General features: G+C 41.1%; 1 protein-coding gene across 1 annotated transcript in view; it reads right to left on the bottom strand.

Annotated features, from left to right (window-relative positions):
- Positions 1-3,596: 3,596 nt before the first annotated feature.
- LOC145404677 (alkaline phosphatase-like) overlaps positions 3,597-22,183 on the bottom strand; it is a 51,204-nt gene continuing 32,617 nt past the window's right edge. The window contains exons 4-12 of the mRNA XM_080276222.1: positions 13,240-13,429; positions 12,788-12,963; positions 11,671-11,887; positions 10,669-10,802; positions 9,604-9,720; positions 9,062-9,143; positions 7,390-7,476; positions 6,529-6,657; positions 3,597-3,775 (exon numbers count right to left, since the gene is read on the bottom strand). Of these exons, the coding sequence (XP_080132348.1) occupies positions 3,597-3,775; positions 6,529-6,657; positions 7,390-7,476; positions 9,062-9,143; positions 9,604-9,720; positions 10,669-10,802; positions 11,671-11,887; positions 12,788-12,963; positions 13,240-13,429 (1,311 nt within the window). The remainder of the gene's footprint in view (positions 3,776-6,528; positions 6,658-7,389; positions 7,477-9,061; positions 9,144-9,603; positions 9,721-10,668; positions 10,803-11,670; positions 11,888-12,787; positions 12,964-13,239; positions 13,430-22,183) is intronic.

Here is a 22,183-nt window from a genome sequence, read left to right as displayed (position 1 = left end):
CATCTCCAGATGGTTTTATTAATTTCAAGGGAGATGTTAAGTAGTAATGGGGTCAGTGAAAGATACATCTAGCTCCCAGGTTAATTAAAATAATAAATATAAATTGAAATCAATTAAAATCTTCTTGAGACAAAGAATTAAAAAATGACATCACATTGAAAGGGTCAACATATAAAGCTTATCAGAAACACAAGTCGGGCTGTAGTAGTAGATGCAAGAGATACCAAATGTACGTTGTTAATCCCCTCAGTCCAATGTTTAAGTCATGCTGCCACCAGATTATAGTTTAATGACCTCTAGCAGTGAAGGAGTTAATGAGGGCTATGCTAACCCTTCCAGAGTAATCAGTCTACCATAAGATGAATAAAATCGTCTGCACATAGCAAGATTAAAACAAAGAAAACATCACCTTATTCAAAGGGTTAAGACGAGTAATATATTGAGCAATAGTGTGCTGGCATTGGAATAACAACTTAACACAATCTTTAACCTCTTCACTAATTGGACTTTTTTATTCTTGCTACCTTTAGACAATATCATATGGCTTAGTACCCAAAATCACCCTTAAACTGGAGAAACTCATGTTCGGATAGCAATAATATGATATCTTCTAGCTGAAAGAAGTAAATTTACTACAAATTATTGAAATATAATTGTAAAAAATGATAACTAGACAGGTAATCAACAATCTTTCCTCACATTCCACATCGTAACAACTGATACACACACAATCGTACTGTACTGTGCTCAGGAGACTCATCAACACGTCTCATTTGCCACTTCATGTCCACCTTCTGTCCAGCATATAAGTATTCTTTTGCATATGATCTGTGCAAACTATACTTGCATTCAAAACCCAAATGAAATATTATATGCATGAGAAGAGAACAAACTTGTATGCCTGACAGGTTTTGCCAATGAGTATCTTCATTCCAATAAAGAAGTTAATGGGTAAAACCGGTCAGAAATGAGTATCTGTCCCTTACTTGTGACTCCCTGTTTCACCTTTCTATAATCATGCTGGTCTCAATATACATAACATTATTAAGGTGTGTTATGTGAAATAAATCCTTAGATGAAGTTAGACACTCTCCCAACCACACGGTAATCCAACCCATTAAGTCATGGCAGAGCCTTAAGGTGGCACAATGAACAGTACTCCCTGCCCTACAGCACAAATACATCAGGCGGTTCAATGGGAATATCTGTCAGTTTGATAAGGATTGCTGACAGTAGCGTTACAGAAACAATTTTTTAGGACAATTCTGTCTCTACGTACAGCTGCTGATGAAAATGTTGCTCCACATTTTAGTCAAACAGTTCTGAAACTCATACTTAATATTCTGGAAAGTTTTGGGGTTCTGAAATTACTTAATTGAATTTCGAAAGTCTTCATTCATATACTGTTGTTTACTGTAATGCAATGAATTGATATGTACAGTATGTTCACGACTGTAGAATTATTCAGTTTAATGAGGTAGAGCTGTATCTCCATAAGTGTTTCAAATGCTGATAATAGATTAAACCCATATCATTCTTCTTGTTCTGCTAAATTTCATGATACACATCACACCTGATCTTCTGTATAGCAAGACAGTTTAAATATTTTATTCAGCCTGGGAAAGGCCTCTGGTAGTTAATGGTTAGCTGTTCCATCTCTAAAAGTTCCCCCACCTCAGCCAGATAAAAACCATATCGAGATACGGAAGCTGAAACTTGCATATCACAACGGTAATCACAGTTTGTCACTGTCTCTATACTCCTTCATACCCACAGCTCAAGAATGACTTCCTAAGCCAATGAAATGATGTGGAAACAGATAGGCAGAAGGGTCAACAGGCAGCAGCAGATTGTAAATACAGGCCTGTACTGTGCTGTGCTGTAATTTTGACGGTGATATACAAATCTAAGGTATCTTTTAACATGAAAACTCAAGTTTACCATAATGACATTAATCCAACCAGGAACTTCAGTTATGGCCTGCCAAATATGAAAGGTGACCTTTTAAGACTATAATCGTGTTCTGTAAAGAATTTGTCACCTATTTAGCACTATAAACTATTTTCTAAAATATTTACATATTCATTCTGTTTTTCTAAGTAAGGCACTCAACACTGGCAGTGAAAATATCTGGTTAATCTTTATGTACTTGGTATAACTTTGTGTCGTTCTGCTTTGCTTGCTACATCAGTGTACTGCGGTATAGCCCTGCACAGCTGGTGGACGGGTGGACATGTTGGGTATCCTTAACCCTTTCACTATAATTGATTTATTTTCATCTGATAGAATTAGGCCACTCTCACGACTCAAATATCGAGTCGTGGTTCCCTGGAATTCTACTTAGTTACTAGACAGAGTTTCCCATCAATCCGAATACATATTGCCATCACTTACGGTGCAGAGGGGTTAAGAATCTTTATCAGATGAGAATAAACGTATCATAGGATGTACCAGTTTAGTTTATTCTTGCTGCCTCCAGATGAATTTATTTAATTTGGGAAAGGCTTCTTGTATTGAGACGGATATTGAAAGTACAACATTAACTAATCCCTCTGGTTCCAGAAATCTTCCCTAAACAGAATAAAACTGTCTGGAGATTACAAGAATGACGAAAAACAATAATCATCGAACTGAATGGAATAAACCTCTGAGATATTTTAATTATGTTAATTTTATTTAAGTATGTTCAGATCTGGTTAGGTTAGGTCAATTATGGGTGGGTTTTTTTTTCTGTTCCCATTAGTTTTAGATAAATTTGGTGAATTTTAGAAACGTTTAATTAATTTTGTATAACACTGATGTAATAGGATGTCATTTGTAAATAAATTAAGTAATTTAAAGAATGATGTGACTTTTAGATAAATCAGGTGACTTGTAAATAAGATAGGTGATCCTTACTTATTGAAGCACTGAAAACGTTATTTGGGTTTTTGGATAAATTAGATGAGTTTGGGTGCTATCCCAGGCTATCAAAATCACGCTAAGTTGTTTACATTTGTGACCCCAATTGGGAAATGGGATTACGATGTTGATTATTATAATGATGCTGATGAGGAGTAGTATGCACTCTCACTGACAGAGCCATATAGAAGCCAGAAAAGAGAAGGGAAGAGTGGGTTGGGTGATGGTGAGAGAGATAAAGTAGGAGAGTTTTGAAAAAATTACATTTTTTTTTTTACTTGTGTGAGTTTTGGGTAAGGTAACTGAGTTGGGTAAATTTAGGATTATTTAAATTAATTATATCAGATTACGTGCCATCCCAGTCTGTAGGAACGTAACATCCGATTGGCTTACGTTTCCGTCCGTTAGTCATCCAGTCCTTTCATTACCGTACTTCATCAGAGCATGGGGTGGGGCTAGGGTTTAGGGGCGTATTCTAAGTGGCTTCGGAGATTTCGAAACACCACTTACTGATTTACTCTACACATAACACGTGATATTCCTCTCGTATGTTATTTATTCAGCTGATGATATTTATACAGTAATTACCAACCAAAAGAAAGCCAAGGTATAATAGACAAAGTGAATCGCGAAGGACGAAGTGCATCGAAGCCTCCCAACCCACTTAGAAAATGACCCCTAACGACCACATGTTCTTACACGCGAAACCAAAGGGAAATCAGGAGAGACAGGAGAAGGGTTGGCAAGGCAAGGGTGTGTCTGTCAGCAGCCCCCCTGCAGCCTTCCTTGTAAGCACCGATACAGGATGCGTGCGCCATAGCATGGGCGATGTAGTTCTGCTCGTGTAGTGAGTGGAAGAGGTGAGCCATTGGTCCTGAAAAGAAAAAAATGAATTATAGGAGATACTGTGAGAGGCAATGTAATTCTGCTTGCGTATAGTAGGGAAGAGGTGAGCCATCACTCCCAGAGAGGAATCAATAGTCCTGGAAAATAAAGAAAGGTAGTTTTTCCCTTGTAGTGTGTGGAAGAGGTGAGTCATTGGTCCTGGAAGAAAAAAGGAGATTAGATTTTTGGCAGACCTGCTTTTGTAGTGTGTGATAGCGGTGAGTCATTGGTCCTGGGAAAAAAAGATTAGATTACAGGAGATGTTACGAAAGGAGAAATGATATGGACAGAAAAGGAAGAGGAAGCAAAGAAGATCGAGGAAAGAAAGTAAGGAAGAGCGGGAGGTAATGAAGGGAAAACTGAGGATGGTTGCTTACATCTATTACAGAGAGAGAGTATAGATTACGCGAGGAAAAGTAAAACAGGTAGTACGAAAAGAGAAAGTGAAAGAAATCGATGAGGGCAAGGAATGTAAATCATCATCATCATCATCACTGACGCCTTTCTTTCTTGGGAACCTTCCGACAGCGGATGAACATGACAGAACCGTCTCCAAGGTACTGTACTTTTGTCTTCACCTGCCAATCACATTCACAGTCACTCATCATCTGTTATACCATCTCCTCTCGCCAGTAAGCTACACTGCAGTACTTTCTTCTTGGATATCACAGAAGGTCTGCCTTGTTCAACATTACCAGACCTTGTTCAACATCACCAGTCTCACTTTCGAAGACTTGCTTTGACATCTTATTTATGTCCAGTATTAGAATATGTCCATATTACATCAATGTGTAGTATTTTTTACCCATAAACTAATTTCATAACTATCACTCTCTTCCCTTCCAAAATACTCATAAACTTCTCTAATACATAAATCATCCATCCTGCTTATGCCTGCAGTTTTTTCTGAAAAAGGTAATGTCTACAGCCTGTGAACTAAAAAGTTTTTAGTCTATCACTACCTAGGTTTTGCTCCGATATCAGTGTATCTGCAGTAAAATACTTACACGTAGGGTTCTCCATACTAACCATCATACCCTCAGATTACTTCAAGTTCTCCAGTTTCCTTTTTCCTCTGATACTGCAAGTTCTCCAGTTTCCTTTTTCCTCTGATGTGATTTCATTAATTTCACACCCTATTTTGCCATGATTACACGTATAGCTCCCAGATATTTAAAACTAACAGCCTATACAAGCATCTTATCTTGCACCTGCAATTCATTGTGCTTTCTCTCTCTCTCTCTCTCTCTCTCTCTCTCTCTCACACACACACACACACACAAACACTTCTCAATACAGGTACTGCATTTCCTTCAAGCATTTTCTTCCATGCCTTATATTCTTCTTGAAGACTACACCTGTATCACTACTGAATGGAAGGAGAAAGACGGAGATGGCAGGAGAAAGAGGAGGAAGAAGGGTATGAGGCAAGGTAGGATGAAACTGTATGAATCCCTTCAGTACAAGAGCAGACTTTGCATTCTTATTTCTATTTAATTAATTATTTACTACATTTATTTATTTTTACCACCGGACGTTTAATTCAGCTTAAGAGTAGTGTAGTCTTATATAGTCTTCAGTTAACCTCCTCACTACTAGATGTCTGTCCAAGCTGAGTGCTATATCGGCTGGCGGTAGCAAAATGAACTGAAAACAAAAACGTATTGAAGGTGAAGGTTATAAGACGTGGACAACGCTATAGTCCCTTTATTTTCATCTGAGGGACCCAAATCACTCGCATATCTTGAACATTAAGTCGTGGTAGCATAAAAATTTGATGAGCCTTAGCTATTAGGCAGGAATGAGTCTCCTTGGTTACTAGCCAATTTTACCCTCCAATCTGACTAAACCTGGCCACCACCTACGTTGAAAAGAAGTAAGAGATTTTTAGCAGATAAGGAATTACGTTCTACACTTGATGGGACTCTCAGACCTAGTTACGATCACGTCCCTTTCGTAACTTAGATCCATTTTTACAGTAGGAACTAGACACATGGGAAACTTAAGCCTTCTTCTGTCCTTGTTCGTCCTGTAGAAAATCGATATAACCTATAATAACTTTCTCCTCGTAACCAAGATTTATTCATTTATTTAATTTTTTTAAGAGGTACGGAAAACATGTGAAGACTCTGTTCTCTCCTTTCCCTCTTACAAAAATAAATGGTTACAAGAGGAAAATCATTGTAAATATTGTTCGAGAGTTTTTCAGTCATTGGTCTTTGAAAAATGAGTAACGGAGGAAGACGAGTTCAACAAAGACGGATGAAGAAGTGGAGAAACATAGAGAGGATGGGTTCTTTGTTTATGTCTTGAAAGAGAGAGAGAGAGAGAGAGAGAGAGAGACAGACAGACAGAGAGACAGACAGACAGACAGACAGACAGACAGACAGAGATTAGATTAAAAAGGGAGAAATATTATGGACAGTAAGGAGAAGAAATGACGGAGAAGGAGACAGAAAGAAACAAGAGGGGAGAGTAGATGAATGAACAGAGGAATGAAGATGATTCCTAGTTCACGAGAAGGATTAGCTTACAAGAAGGAAAATTTAACAGCCAGTGAAGGAAGAAGAATTGACAAAGGAAAAAGGGGGAGGAAAGAGGATGAGAAAGGGGAGCTGGAGCGAAGGAAGGGGGTTACAGGGTTACGTATGGAAAGGATAAATAAAGAGAAAGCAGAAAAGTAGGATAGTGGGAAAAAGAGGGAGACTGGTTTACGTACTAGAAAGCATGACTTCAACTCACCTATTGCATAAATGGGGACATCATCTCCACCATGTGTCTCTGAGTCAATATTCACGGCAGCCAGTTGAGTGTAATCCCAGCTTGTGGCCTCCTCGTTGGATATGTTGGGTCGAGACACCTGGCCAACACGAACAAGAAAGGTGAGATGTTGAGGACTGTATGCGTAGTCTTTAAGGGCGAGAGAAGGAGGTGGATGGGTGAGATTTTTGTGTCCGTGGTTATGTTGTTGTTGTGAGACTACAAGCTAAAGTTGGTTTTCTTCCGCAATTCACCATCTTTCTTGAGAGAGAGAGAGAGAGAGAGAGAGAGAGAGAGAGAGATAAGTAGCTAGAGGAAGAGGAGGCTAAGAGGAATAATAGTAGGGGACAGAAGAAGGGTGAAATGTCTAGAATCCTCAGTTATAAGGCTGGGTTTCATGACTACCCGAAAAAGGAGAAGGAGGAGAAGGAGAGGCGACGTTTCCCGAGGAAGTATTCATGAAGGATTTTTATCAATTTTCATGGTTAGCAAGTGTTTTTATGAGCGACATAGTGTCAGAAATCGTGTTTGATCGTATTTCTTCCATTGAAAATTCACACAAGTCTGGTGGAGAAGTGTTTTGTAGCTGCATGGTGGAAGAAAGAAGTATAAATTAGTCATATCCACAGCACAGGCTCAAAGAAGTTTGTGATTATGAAACAAGGCCCCAGTTAATCATCATCAGCCTGCAGCCCACTGGGTTCGCGTCCAGATGAGCCCATAGGGATACACTAGCATAAAGTTTTGTTCCAAGTGTCTGTTACTAATATGAAAGTTCAGGTACTGACAAGTAATCTTATTCACAGCCTAAGTTATATAAATGTTGTAGCTACGTTACCTCATCGTCGACAATGGTGTAGTTGTATCCCGGACCGTTGGCGTACATGAGGGTGGTGTAGGACAACCCGTCGTCATCAATAGCTGCAAGACCTGAGGGCAAAGGTAGACAATCTCTCTCTCTCTCTCTCTCTCTCTCTCTCCCTCTCTCTCTCTCTCTAAATACGCACACACACACACACACACACACACACACTTATAACTACATTCGACATTCGGTATAGACACTTCAGACACTTCATAATACAGGGACGTTGCAGACACTATGTACAGTACTCTATGAGCAACCGGGACCTAACTGCATTATTTTTCATAATTACAGGCACGCTATGAACGCAAGATGAAATGAAGATGACTCGGATGGACAAAAGTATGGGAGATCAGTGTGGATGAGTGTATGAAAGACTGGTGTGGTGTGGATGAATGTATGAAAGACTGGTGTGGTGTGGATGAATGTATGAAAGACTGGTGTGGTGTGGATGAATATATGAAAGACTGGTGTGGTGTGGATGATAGTGTGGAAGACTGGTGTGGTGTGGATGAATGTATGAAAGACTGGTGTGGTGTGGATGAATGTATGAAAGACTGGTGTGGTGTGGATGAATGTATGAAAGACTGGTGTGGTGTGGATGATAGTGTGGAAGACTGGTGTGGTGTGGATGAATGTATGAAAGACTGGTGTGGTGTGGATGAGAGTGTGGAAGACTGGTGTGGTGTGGATGAATGTATGAAAGACTGGTGTGGTGTGGATGAGTGTATGAAAGACTGGTGTGGTGTGGATGAGAGTGTGGAAGACTGGTGTGGTGTGGATGAGTGTATGTAAGAGTTTGGTGTGGATGAGAGTGTGGAAGACTGGTATGATGTGGATGAGAGTGTGGAAGATTGGTGTGGTGTCGGTAAGAATGTGGATGATTGGTGTGGTGTTCACAAGCGTGGAAGACTGCCGTAGTGTGGGTACAAGTTGAAGGCTAGCATAGATAAGAGCGTGGATGTGGCGTGGCTGAGAGTGTGGGTTTTTGGTGTGGAGTGACTAAGGGTGTGGACGACTGCTACAGATAAGAACGTGGAGTGGTTAAGTGTGTGGTTAATTGAGTGGTGTGGAAGATTGGTGTGGCTAAGAGTTTCGAAGAGCGATAATGTGTAGATAATACTGCAGAAAAAATACGTGGTAACTGTGTGGAATAAGTGTGTACCTGTATCATTATGTTGCGAAGAGGCCGGTGGAGGACTGACAAATGTATAGAGTTTGGGGGATTTTTTTGTGTAAAATCCCAGTTTTCGTTTACCCTTGATTTCCTGGTCGTGATACGGGAGTGTGGACGCGTCATGAGGATCAGCGTGTGGAGTATCAACAAGGAAGAGTCTGGAAAACTGATGTAGGATGAATATGTATGTGGAAGATTAGCATGAGGATGATATTCTTTTATTCGCGCAAGAATATTAACGGACATCATGCTAAAATAAACTGGTAAGGAAGCCTCTTTAACTGACTAGAATGTTATTACTTCTGTTGTGGCCCCAGTCTCATCTAACCTGAAACTGTCCATTTCTCGCATTCCACCAGCTTCGTTTCAGAGATTAGGGAGGGAGTTGAGGGACGTTTGTATATCAGGAAGATGGATCCACTCGACTATACCAGTGCCTACGAGATTATGAGCTTTTCCCAACTATCCCTTACCTATAATTTCCTGTCCTCGAAGCGGATAGCCACTCATCGACATTGTGTGGGAGTGGTCAGCCGTCACTACGATTAGGGTGTCCTGTGGGAGGAAGTCATTAATTTTACTCATTAGTTATGGGCAAACCTACAATCACTGACGTGAAAATCATTTTTTTCTTAATTTTTGTAGTTATTACACTATCAAAACAGACTTTAAAACTATAGTCAGACTAGAGACCACTGCAGCGCGCACACACACACACACACACACACACACACACACACACACACACACACACACACACACACACACACATTCTTTTTTAGATCACCCTAGGACAAAACATTACTCATCTGGAAATTACCAAAAGACATAACACCATCATCGGAAACAAAAGAATCACAAGTTCTTTTGAAGTTCCCATTTCAGACATAGATATTAACATAGACTTCAGATACGGATCACGGATTAAAAAAAATAATATCAGTTTCTCTCTCTCTCTCTCTCTCTCTCTCTCTCTCTCTCTCTCTCTCTCTCTCTCTCTCTCTCTCTCTCTCACCTCTTCGCTGGTCATACTTTTAGCCAGTTCTACAGCCTCGTCCATAGCCACTGTCTCGTCCAGAGCGCGGTGGGCAACTGTGTCGTGATGGGCATGATCTATACGTCCTCCCTCAACCTGTACATAGATCAATACAGTTAGATAGACAGATAGATACATACATACATAGCTTGATACACAGATATAGGTGGATAGAGAGAGAGAGGTATGGGGAGATAAAGAGACAGAGGAATAAAAACGATGTAAACAGATTGATGGATACATATGGATGGATAGACAGGTCGACAGGTAAACAGCGCTATAAGGAAAGAGTTAGACAGATGGATGGATGGTTAAAGAGAGAGAGAGAGAGAGAGAGAGAGAGAGAGAGAGAGAGAGAGAGAGAGGGAGGGAGGGGAGAGGGAGGAAGGCAGACAGAAGAAGTGAGTTACATGGCTACCGTACCTAACTTCTGAATTTTGAGAGTTAAGTCATGTTGGGCTAGGAGTTATAAGGATGGAAGGAAAACGAAGGCGCTAGAGGAGAGACGGGGACGAAGAGATGAAAATGGAAAGAAAAAATTCTGTACTGCTTGTTAAATATTCAATGTTTGCGTGAAGCAGTGAAATACAAACAACGCAAACTGAAAAGGCGGTGGCTACTTCACCACCACAACGCACCTGGGCACGCGGTGATCATGACCCTGCAGGTTTTGACCACTGAAAAAAAATCCGTCAGTATACCACTTCCAACTGATTCATTTGATCTAACACCACGTCACTCTTGACTGGTTACGTAAGCTAAAGCTCGTAGTCAAGGACATTTGACACAAATGAAAATATTCACTCTGACTAAGTCTCCATAAGAGCTTCGAGAAAAGGTTCCTGTGATGCATCCATCAGTGGTAGAAACTGTGGAACAAGCGTATGGGTGCAGGAGGAGAATATTTTGCAGGAGTTAGCTAAAGTATACAAAACTGAGTTTGCTAAACATTATCATAACGTTTCTCTCATATCTCGTATTGTGAAAGGTGTCCTTAAAGCTTAAAAGTATGTCTGATGGTAGCAAGAAAAGTTTAGTACTTACTAATAGAAAGTATCCCTTGCTTTCCTTACTCAGGATTTCGATGGCCGCCTCCGTCATATCTGCCAGGGTGGGTACATCCAGACCCTTATCTTGCTTTATATACTCGTACTGAAGGTGATCGTTGGCGAACAGACCTGGAAAAGTGTTCATATAATATTTCAGTTATCATCGTTGTTGTGGTCAGTAACTTCCTCGATGTCTTCCCAACCCTACTCCTCTAACCTCGTATTACTTTATTTTTTCTTTGTGTAACTATTTTTTAGCATCGAAGACCCGTACATTTCATCTACATCATCAACTTCCGCCTTCCTCCCCTAACCCTATTTCTCTAATCTTGTTTTAGTTAATTTCCTACAGGTAACCACTTTTTGAGAACCGAAGGCCTGTACATCATCACCATTATCATCATCATCGTCATCATCATCATCATCATCGTTGTCGTCGTCATCATAATCATTTTAATCATAATCTTGTATACTTCTCTTTCCCATTCAGGCACCAGTTTCTCAGTGCTCGTCGTCATCGTCATCATTATCATCATGTCAAAGCCTTGTTTCCCTTCTTCCGACATATCAATAATTTCATCACACAGACACATTCATTTCATTTTTATCATTATTATCTAATTAATTATATCCTTATTCCTCAATTTCCTTCCTAACAACAATTTCAAAGCACTCACCCACAAGGAACTCAGTCTTTGAGGTATCGACTCATCATCATCATCATCATCATCATCATCATCATTATACCCTACAGTCGCCCATTATTATCATCATCACCCCATTTCCCTATTTACCCCATATTATACGGCAAGAAAATAAACGCATACGAGGCTCAGGGGGCTCAGTATTCGTAGCTTTGACTTTCATCTGGTTCGTCTTGGTTCTGATGGAGGATTTTCACTACGGTGGCCCTTTTTTTTCCCCAACCAGGTATTGCCAATTATCTCCTTAGGTCCCTATACTCAATCTTTCCCATCACCAGTTTCAGAATACTCACCCATAAGAAATTCGGTGTTATCAAGATCGACATCCATCAGGTCAGTTTTGGTTCTGACGAAGGACCATTTCACTCCGGCTGCTGTCTTTTTCTCCTTCCAAGTCTCCACAAGGTTCTGGCCATCCTGCCTCATACAGCCCCACTTTTCATCGAAGGGGTCGTCGTCTGTTTCAGTAGCGTTGGCGTTCAAGTAGCTGTAACCCCCGCCCATCAACACCTTAGGGGCAGGGAAGAAGGCGACGAGTGAAGTGTGGAGGTTTGATAAAGCAGAGGTTCGTAAGCTTTTTTTGGCCCACGACTCCAAAATATTGTTGGCTGCGACTCTCGGCCTGTTCTCCCTTGAATCACACACACACACACACACACACACACACACACACACACACACACACACACACACACACACACACACACACACACACACACACACACACACACACACACACACACACACACACACACACACATCTAATAATTTATTTGTTTATCAGCATAAATCTCATATTGTGCAGACATCTTTTCCTTTACCGTGCTTTATCTGTCATGTGCAAGCACTGCCGAGTCCAGAACGGAGAGGGTGGTGATGTATTTCGTTAGTCGCAAATCAGTATTGTGTGAAACCCTCTCGGTATTTGCGGCGCTTGTACGGTTGGTCACTCTGAGGTGCATCATCGTGTTTGTTATGTCACTACTTTGAATTAGAAGTAGATAGCATTTAACAATTTATCATTCTAACAATTTGTGAATTCTAGAAATCATCTCATGACTCACGGTTTGCGAACCCCGGAGTTAAAGGATGCAGTCGCTCTCTCTATCTCTCTCTCTCTCTCTCTCTCTCTCTCTCTCTCTCTCTCTCTCTCTCTCTATATATATATATATATATATATATATATATAGAGAGAGAGAGAGAGAGAGAGAGAGAGAGAGAGAGAGAGAGAGAGAGCTACTGTGTGTGTGTGTGTGTGTGTGTGTGGTTTATGTACGTATATAAGATACTGCATGTATATATATAGGTATGCACGTTGGCAACAGTAGGTAAAGTGACTTACTAATGAAGCTGTGGCAATGTCCTGGTTCTGTCAGGTAAAACAAAGAGACAATGTAGTACAATACTTACATTAATGGACATGCCGGGTTCTTCCTTCACCAGTTGACTAGCGATATCCAGTACATGCGTGCAGTCCTCCTTGTCTTCCTCAGAAATGTTGCCGTCACATTCCCAGTCCCTGTCGGCCACGTGTGCGTAACTCGCTGCTGGTGTGGCGTGTGTGATTCTGGTGGAGGTGACGACGCCTGCAGCACAGAGTGAGTCAGTGTTAGAGAGAGAGAGAGAGAGAGAGAGAGAGAGAGAATACAAATACTCTCTTCAGATACATAATAGATAAAAGAAGAGACTAGATGGACTGAGGGGAGTTAATCTTAGCCTTCATTAATCCCCTCACTACAGAACTTAATCATTTTACTTTTATTCTGTGAGTATATGAGCCAGAAAGTGTTGTGAGTATAGGAGCCAGTGTTGTGAGTATAGGAGCCAATGTTGTGAGTATAGGAGCCAGAGAGTGTTAATACCTGTTCTCTTTCCAGCCTCCTGAGCCCAATTGACGATGGATTTCAGCTTGTTGTTTTCGTTGATGGTGGTGCAGTTCTTGTACACCACGGAGCTGTCCACACCCAGCGTCTTGTAGTTGGCCTTCACACCCGACAGGTAGGCCGTGGCTGTGCTGGCGCTGTCTGACACCTGACGATCAGTGTTGTACGTCTGTGTGGATAACAGGAGGAATGAGGTACTGGTAGATAGGTGGATAGATAGATAGATAGACAGAGAAAAGAAGAAGAAAAAAAAGAAGAACAAGTAGAAGGGGAAAAAGAAGAGGAGGAGGAAAAGATGATGATAATGACAGAGGTTGAAGTTTCATGCATTTGTGCTGTATGTCTGCTCGAAGAACAAGCACAAACAAAACTATGCAGCCCCACTCCACAGCAGATTATAATTATGCGGTGCTCACAGCAAGGCTATACGGTAAACTTAGGTGCTGTAACTGACTAAAGTACTGAAAGAGTACAATCTCAGGGCAATTTACATACTGAACACTACGGAACCTTGGAAGTGAAACAAAAATATTGGTAGTTTACTTGACATCTTTCACTAAAAAACACAGGAAAAACAAGAGGAAACACTTCTTCACTCGCTGATTTCTGACTGTACACTAACTTACCCTGCACAGAAGTACCGATTATATACCCTTATGAAACACTGTAGAAATTTTCGCTACGTTCTACAAACGTCATTTTCTTTTTTCAATAGCCTTCCATGGCCTTCCATTTATTCACTTCGGTAATAAAACATTCCAGGACCTTCGTGAAACTTCTGAATTTATTCTTTGTTATATCTTGTAGGACCTGTTAATTCTTTTTCTATTATTTTTCTATCTCGTAACATTATTAACAGGATTTAATTAATTTATTGGGTAGCTTTTTTAGTATTATTTTCATTCGAATTTTTCATTCTTTCCAAATGGGGAGTTAAACCCCCAACCCCCCTTCCCGTCTGCACGGCCTTGTTCGTGCTACATGCAGCCGATGATATTTACTTTACAATACACTTTTGTAATTGGAGATCAGGAAGAAAGATCTCCCCTTAAAAAATAAAATCGTCCGGAGGGGGCAAGAATTTAATAAGAATAACGTCTGCGCACAGGACAGGTTAATCTAAAATCTTCCGCGAGCTGAGTAAAATCGTGTGATGGTGTTAGGAATGTTGTGTAAAAGACATCGTTGTGTGGAAAGGATTATTTGGCCATGTATTTAATCCCTTCTCTACCAGATATGTATTCAGTGGATTAACAGCTTCACACCTATGACGTATTTTTTAGGCTCTTACTGCTACCACCAGACGATTTTATTCAGCTCAAGGGAGACTTCAGGCTGGAAGGGACAGACGAAACCTCCATTCACCCCGGCTCTATACACATCACTGTAAGTAGCCGTCAATTTGCCATCTCGCCGACCTGATTTTGTGTGTGTGTGTGTGTGTGTGTGTGTGTGTGTGTGTGTGTGTGTGTGTGTGTGTGTGTGTGTGTGTGCATGGAAGAAGGAACCGAAGTCCTGGAGTCCGCAACTTGTTCCCTCCAAGAAAGTACGAAAACAAGATAACAGAGAGCCAAGTTCAAGATTCGTACATTTCGAGATGCCTGGACACACTGCGTTTGAAAGACTGGAGATCATAGGCACTAGGAAACACAGAGAGAGGAAGACAGTTCCAGAGTTGACCTGTTGCATAGATGAAGGACTGGGAGTAACGGTTAACTCATGTATTTAGAGAGCTGGACAGAAAAAGGATTACGGTTTGTTGCTAGACGAGTGTTAGGAGCCCGTCGTAGTGGTGGGGGGATGTAAGCAGACAGTTCAGAGGAGCAGTGACCATTGATGTAGCGACAGAAAAGAGATAATGATGCAACAGTGCGGCGAAGAGACAGAAGTTGAAGGGAGCCGTATGTGGGGAGTCTCCCCACACATGAGAGTTGTACTCTACTCAGGGGCAAATAGAACCCGTGTATAAAGTCAACAACTGTGCAGGGGTAAAGAAGGTACGGAGTCGGCTTAGCACACTGATCTCTTGGAAGCAGATTTTACAAGAGAGGTAATATGTTCTTTCCAAGATAAATCCCGAGAAAATGAAACCCCAAGTACATTTAAAGATGATGCAGAATTAAGCTGGAACTTATTAAAAGTTAGAGGGTACTCTTGTGGAAGATGTTGTCGGGTTGATAGATGTAAGAACTGAGTTTTTTAAGCATTAAAAACAACAAGATAATTTTACCCCAACCAGAGATACGAGCCAAGTCAGAATGCTGTGCTGTGACAAGAGAATACGATGCTACTAACGACGCAGCTCTATGGAATGGTGCTAAGCCGTTGTATTGTCTTATTCTGCAACTGAACTACGTGAAACATGCTGCAAAATCAATATCACCTCCTATAATTCTTTCACCTTAGCATGGCAAAGATCGTCGCTCTTGCATAGCTTATCATGTATCTCGGTGGCAGAAAAAGACAGAGGAATGACTCCACATCCGCTGCATAGCACTTTTTCGTGACCAGCATCGTATTCTAGTTTCAATCTAGTGTTACTAAACTGCATTCAAGACGGAGAGAAGGCAATTTAGGCCAAGTCTGAGTAAAAGGGGTACAGTTAAAAAGAATCAACTGTACGAGTCCTGACCCAAGTAGAGGAGAATTGTCTGGTGGTGTAAGATAAGGATTAAAAAAACTGCGCCTCCGAATTGAAGGACTTGGCTGAAACTTGCTGATATAGAAATCTTATCTGGTTAAAAAGAAACAACTGCAGGAGGCCTGACCCAAGTAGAGGAGAACTGTCTGGTGGTGGTAAGATAAGGATTTAAAAAGTTGGGCAGCCGGGTTGAAGGACTTAACCGAAACTTGCTGATACAGAAATCTTATCTGGGGCGAGATTTAAGGTTAAGAATAAAAAATAATGTAGTGGAAATACTTGTACCGCTTATCATGTGATTAGATAGGAAAGTCCATGTTGTGGCGCAATTTTGAAGATTATCTGGATAGCAAATAATGGTCTATTTTTGCTACTTTCAGGCGATTTTATTCAGCTTTAGGCGAAGTCTCTTATAGTGAAGGGACTAATGACGGCTGTATCTAACCCCCTTTCGTTTCCAAAAATTTCTTCCACGGCTATATCTAACCACACAAGAGAGAGAGAAAAAAAAATCTCCTGAACCTAATAAAATCGTCTGGAGATGGAAGGAATTAAGCAGGAGAATACGTCTTAGAGCTAAAAAGGATAAGAAGTGCAGGGTGAAGAATGAGGCACCGTTTTATTCTCATTATAGTACCTCTAGACAGCTGTACTCAAATGCGATAAGATATCTGGCAGTGAAAGGTTTACTGAACCCCATTACCAGACTTTTAGTAATCTCTCTTAAGCTGAATAAACCCGTCTGGAGGCAGCAAAAATAAAATAAAATTAGAATCGTAGTATTGAAAGGACGAGTTAACGCTAATATTTTTTTGTTTTTCGATCTTGTGAACATTTTTTTTTTACTCTACGTGACCCTACCTACAGCACCTTTGCTCTAACCTAACAAACATCCCTGACCCTTTTCTTCGCAATTGATATCCTAGTGTAGCGAGACTGGGGGGCGGCTTTGACTATATTTCAATATTTTTAACTAGATGGACACTTTCTTCCTTTTGCAGCTTAAATCCCGGGGCTGAACTGCAGAAAAAGGCTCAACATTCTTCTCTAACAGCTCAACATCCTTCCCATAGAGCTTCTTCGTTAATGGCACCAATTGTAATGTTAATCTCTTGTCACAGCCCACATTAATATCCACCGCATCAATCCACAGTCCTCTTTAATTCTCATGAAAATCCACTTAAGCTTAACGCTCCTACCCTCATCAGTCACCACCACATCAATCCACCCTCTACTGTATCTCATTACATCCAGTCCTTCACTATAATGCAGCACTAAAGTGGTGTCACATGAGCTATATAGTGATGCAATGTAATGAAGTAATGGATGTAATGAGATACAATGGAGGGTGGATTGATGTGGTGGTGATTGAGGAGGGTAGGAGTGTTAAGTGGATTTCAATGAGAATTATTAATGTGGACAGTGGAGTGATGCGGTGGATGTTAATGTGAAAGGTAAAACGTGATGAGTTTGTTTGTGTGAGAAATGAAGTAGGCGATTAAACGTAAACAGTTTAAGTTGATAATGTTTATGGTGATGATATGTATGTCAATAAAAGTGGAAACTATATCTATTTTATGACTTATTTATCCGTTCTTGTATTGTGCTTAGCTAACTAAAATAGGCATGATTTTAAAATATATATCTAGTTTATATTCATAACCTAATGGCCACAAAAATTATGTGAGGAGCAAACATATGTAAGAAGTGTGTACGAGGAACAAGTAAGGTTCAGTGAGCTTGAGAGCTGGGGAGAGGAGCGTCGGACCCAAGTTGTGACGTCACGGACCGAGCGAACAGGCCTTGTTTCCCGGTGGCCTCGGGGTGGTGCGGACTGGAGAGAAGGCATCTTGATGGCATGGAATCAATTCGTGTGGCCACCCCTCATCTGAAATTAGGCTAATCAGGTCTTGCCACTACTGGATTAATTTTTTCAACTCAGGGTCCGTCGTCGTACTGAAATGGTATATTGATTCTCTGATGTTTTTTTTAATGCAAGGAAGAAGGAACCAAAGGCCAGAAAACCGCTCCAGTTCGGAAAGTCGGTGCTAAGCAAATAATGAGCAGATGGATAGAATAAACTGAAAACACACATATCTGGCTTAAGAGTCATATAGATAAACTGCCGTCAATTCATTCCTTCAACACGGAGACTCTGTTTTATATATATTATTTGTCAATTTTTATTCATTTACTTATTTATTAACTCTAGGGAGACTTAAAAGTGGAATGATTAGATATTCTGTTTATTATTTTGTTCTCTATTACGATGCTATCCCAGGGTACGGTAAATCGTCTGGAAATGGGTGCAGTGAGTAAAGAAATCGATGGGATGGGCGGAAATCTGACGAACGGTGGAGCTGAGGAAGGATTGTGTATCCTGTGAGAATGGGTGGTGTAGTATTAGTGTGTGAGTGTAGTGAAGGTTTTAAAATATCCTCCAAGAATGAAGGTGTTAAAGGAGGTGGAGGGTACGGAAATAGGCGTGGAGGACAATGACATGGGTGGGAGGATCTGGAGTAAAGGTGGGTGTGGGGAGGGAACATGAGAGTATACCTTTTGGCAGTGGGTATGTAGGAGTAATGCTTAGAGTGTGGTGAAGGTTTATATCAATATTTTTCTCTCATTTACCTGGCTTCTTGCGACGAAGGAAACAAGCCGTCACCGTTATGTATGGGGTACCAGCGTAGCAACTCATATGTAATCCAGATGATAAGGAGTCGCGAAGAGAAAAAGTGTACTCAGTCAAAGAACTGTCCATACACACACACACACACACACACACACACACACACACACACACACACACACACACACACACACAGTGAAATAGTGTACTCATTTTAAGAACTCTTTACTGTACTCATTTTTTTTATTTTTTTAGCATAGCAACCCATTGTTAAATAAGAATCGGTGCCAAGGCACAGCAAACCCGTCTCTGGCAGTCATTTTAGTTCTGACGTATAAACACAGTAGGATATCTAGTCTAAGATGTCACATCAAATCTGGAGTAAATCGGGTGAAAATTGACGATTTTATGCCCATTATAAATTTTAGGCCCCACCCACCTGACATTGACCCCTCCTACCGCTAACTGGGGGCTGACCTCCCCTGATGTAATGAGGCATGTTATAGGATGCAGATTTGAAAGATCCACTTTAGGTTTTAGTTTCATGTTGATATGACAAATTTGAAAGGAGTTATGGCGAAAAAACGATTTTTTTTTTTTTTTTACATTTTTTGGGCCTACAGCCTGGGCCTTGGCCCAATTTGGCCCAAAATTTAATAATGTGATAAGGTCATAGCCCATCATCCCTGTAATTTAGTCAAAATCGCACCAGTAGTTTTTGCGTAAAGTTGTTAACAGACAGACAGACAAACATATAAACAGACAAACCGAGTGAAACCAACACGGGTAATAACAGATATTAAACCTTCCAATTACCTCAAGTGTATTCAGTTCTCTCACACTGCACCTGCGCAGCTCGGGGTAAAAGGCGTTACTGACAGACCCTCGTGACGCAAATAGCCGAATTAGTGAATCTAAGCGCGATAAAGTGTAAGAAAACAGCTCATTTTTATCGATCATTTCTGGAACACGTGTAGTTGTTAGACGTGATTATCCTGAATCCCACATCGTACTGTATTCGGCGGCGATGTAAAAAAAAATAAAAAGAACAAAAAAGAAGAAAAAAAAGAAAAGAAAAAGAAATTCAGATGCGTTGTATCATCATCACATGATTCAGAAATTATTATGGGCGTGATGTGGGTGTGATCGCGAGAGAGGAGCCAGTGGGGATGCACGTGAAACAGGTGTGTTGAGGAGGTGTTGATTACGTGAACAGTTTTGCCTTCTCCCCTCCTTCTCTCTCTCTCTCTCTCTCTCTCTCTCTCTCTCTCTCTCTCTCTCTCTCTCTCTCACGTGTTCTAGAGCCAGCGTATGGGTGACAGAGTTAAGAATAATAACGTAGGCTCTGTTATCTATCTGGCAGCTGTGTTTTGCTTGTTAATTTGATCCACCTAAAACTCCATCACCTTTGTTCTACCCTGAAGAAGATCCGCAACCCAGTGGGCGGCCATGTGTAGTCCATTTATCTAGTAACCAAGGAGACTCATTCCTACATCTTATCTCTCATCGGATTTAATGCAACCAGGATTTAGTGTTCAAGTGGTGGAAGTGGCCCGGTTCAGTCAGGTAAAAATATACAGACAATAATTTCTCTTACGACCCTGAACCATCGAGCTTTCATAATTCACTTGTTGGTTACTCTATATTCATTTGGACGTCTTACTGCATCCGTTAATACATTCTAAGCACGGTAAGCGCCTCCTCAGTACATACCTGTCTGTCTATCTATCTATCTATCTGTCTGTCTGTGTATCTATCTATCTATCTATTTATCCATCTGTCTGTCTGTCTGTCTGTCTGTCTGTCTGTTATTCTATCTGTAGCCAGGCGTCTTAATCTCGGACGGGTGACCACAAACAAATCTCCTTGTTGTCAATCCGTCCTTGCAGTCGATAAATATTTACCTAAGGCTACTTCGTTTATGGTTCGACGGCGTAGGAGCAAGATTCACGAACCTGTTTACGATCCTGTCTCTGTAGTACCTACCTCTGCCTGTTACCTGAAGAACAAAAGACACGGGAAGGTTCTGTACTCTCCATTCATTGTCCCTCCTGCTAAAACTAATCCAAGTTACGAGGGAATTAATCGTAAGTTTGTTAGTAATTCTGGCCTCAGACTTCTTGTTCAAATATTTGGCATCTCTTACTTATCTATTTGCCGTATCAGTTTACTTCTTGTTTAATTCTTGAAGACTTAAATGCGGGTCGTCTCAAGGCACGACTTTGTACACACGATCAAAAAAACTGTTTTTACAACCTGTAGTCTTACAGATCATTCAGAAATATTCGCCTAGAACAAACGCGATAAGCAACAGGGCTTGATATGACACCATCGGTCACCTGTGTTAAGATAGTTTTTTGACAGTGTGTACTCAGTCTCTCACTAACGATTTTCGGACACGGAATTCTTCGCTCCTGTAGACTGTGACAACCACAGAGAAGCCACACCATTAACCGAAGGGCTCTGCAGCTTCCGCATCTAGTGCTTTTGTATTTATCTGAGAGTGATGGGGTTAATGATGCCTATGTCTACCCCGTCCTGTTCGAAAAGTGTATCCTGAGCCAAATACAATTGTCACGAGATGGTAAAACCCCGTTCACACATACACAGTACGCGCTGCGGACGACGCCGGCAGAGAAAATTTGTCGCATCGTGGCCATCTGTGGATCTCTCTGTGAGAATGACGCTGTGACGTCATCTGCTACAGTGTCTGTACGATTAACCTACGGTTAACGATGGTGGAGTTATGTTGGACCTACGGAACATCAAGGTAACGCTACAAAAGGCGACGGAAGAGCTCACGGTTGTCCCCGGAAGGCTACAGTTGACGACGGAAGACAACGGTCGCGCCATGGATGATCACGGCGAAACTACGGCGGAGTCATGGTGGACCTACTACGATTACCCACGGTCTTGTACGGATGCCCACAGTGCCGCTACAGTTATCAAGAGCTAGACTTGTCGGGAATGCCCTTGGCATTTTGGCTGCCATGGCATCAAGACAAAATTTGAAAGGTACAACACACAAGTTAAAAGTCTGAACAGTTTATTTAACATGCATTTCTAAAAAACTCACATGCAGTGTACAAAATTAGCAGAGTTTCACAATTTACATGAATTTACAATGTAGTTGTTTTGACGACGGAAGGTTCCGGAAGACCTACAGTGGCTTACGGTTAACGACTGTGGCCTACGGTGGTCCTACGGTAGAAAATTTACCGTAGCTCACTGTAGAAAATATCAAACATGTTTGATATTTCTACGGTTGACGATGGATGATTACGGATGCCTACAGATGGCCATGGATGTCCCTAGTACCTCTCCCAGTGGACTTACGAGAGACCCCGGTATACCCTGGTAGGCTTTACCGGCGTCATCCGTAGCGTGTATCGTGTATATGTGAACGGGGGTCAAGAATCAACTATAATGGCGTCCCCGGACTGAAGGTCCTCCCAACCTCCTGTTCCTTATCGTGTTATTTTATTTGTTTATTACTTATTCATTTATTTATCTATTTATTTATTTCACAGTAATGTCCACTTTCCCACATGGCAAGCAGTGTGTGTGTGTGTGTGTGTGTGTGTGTGTGTGTGTGTGTGTGTGTGTGTGTGTGTGTGTGTGTGTGTGTGTGTGTGTGGCCGACACTTGACACA

The sequence above is a fragment of the Coenobita brevimanus genome, chromosome 7 (assembly GCF_032717465.1).
Source record: "Coenobita brevimanus isolate Jiangsu-jjx chromosome 7, ASM3271746v2, whole genome shotgun sequence".
Taxonomy (NCBI): Eukaryota; Metazoa; Arthropoda; class Malacostraca; order Decapoda; family Coenobitidae; genus Coenobita; species Coenobita brevimanus.
This window is presented reverse-complemented; position numbering and strand designations above follow the sequence as displayed.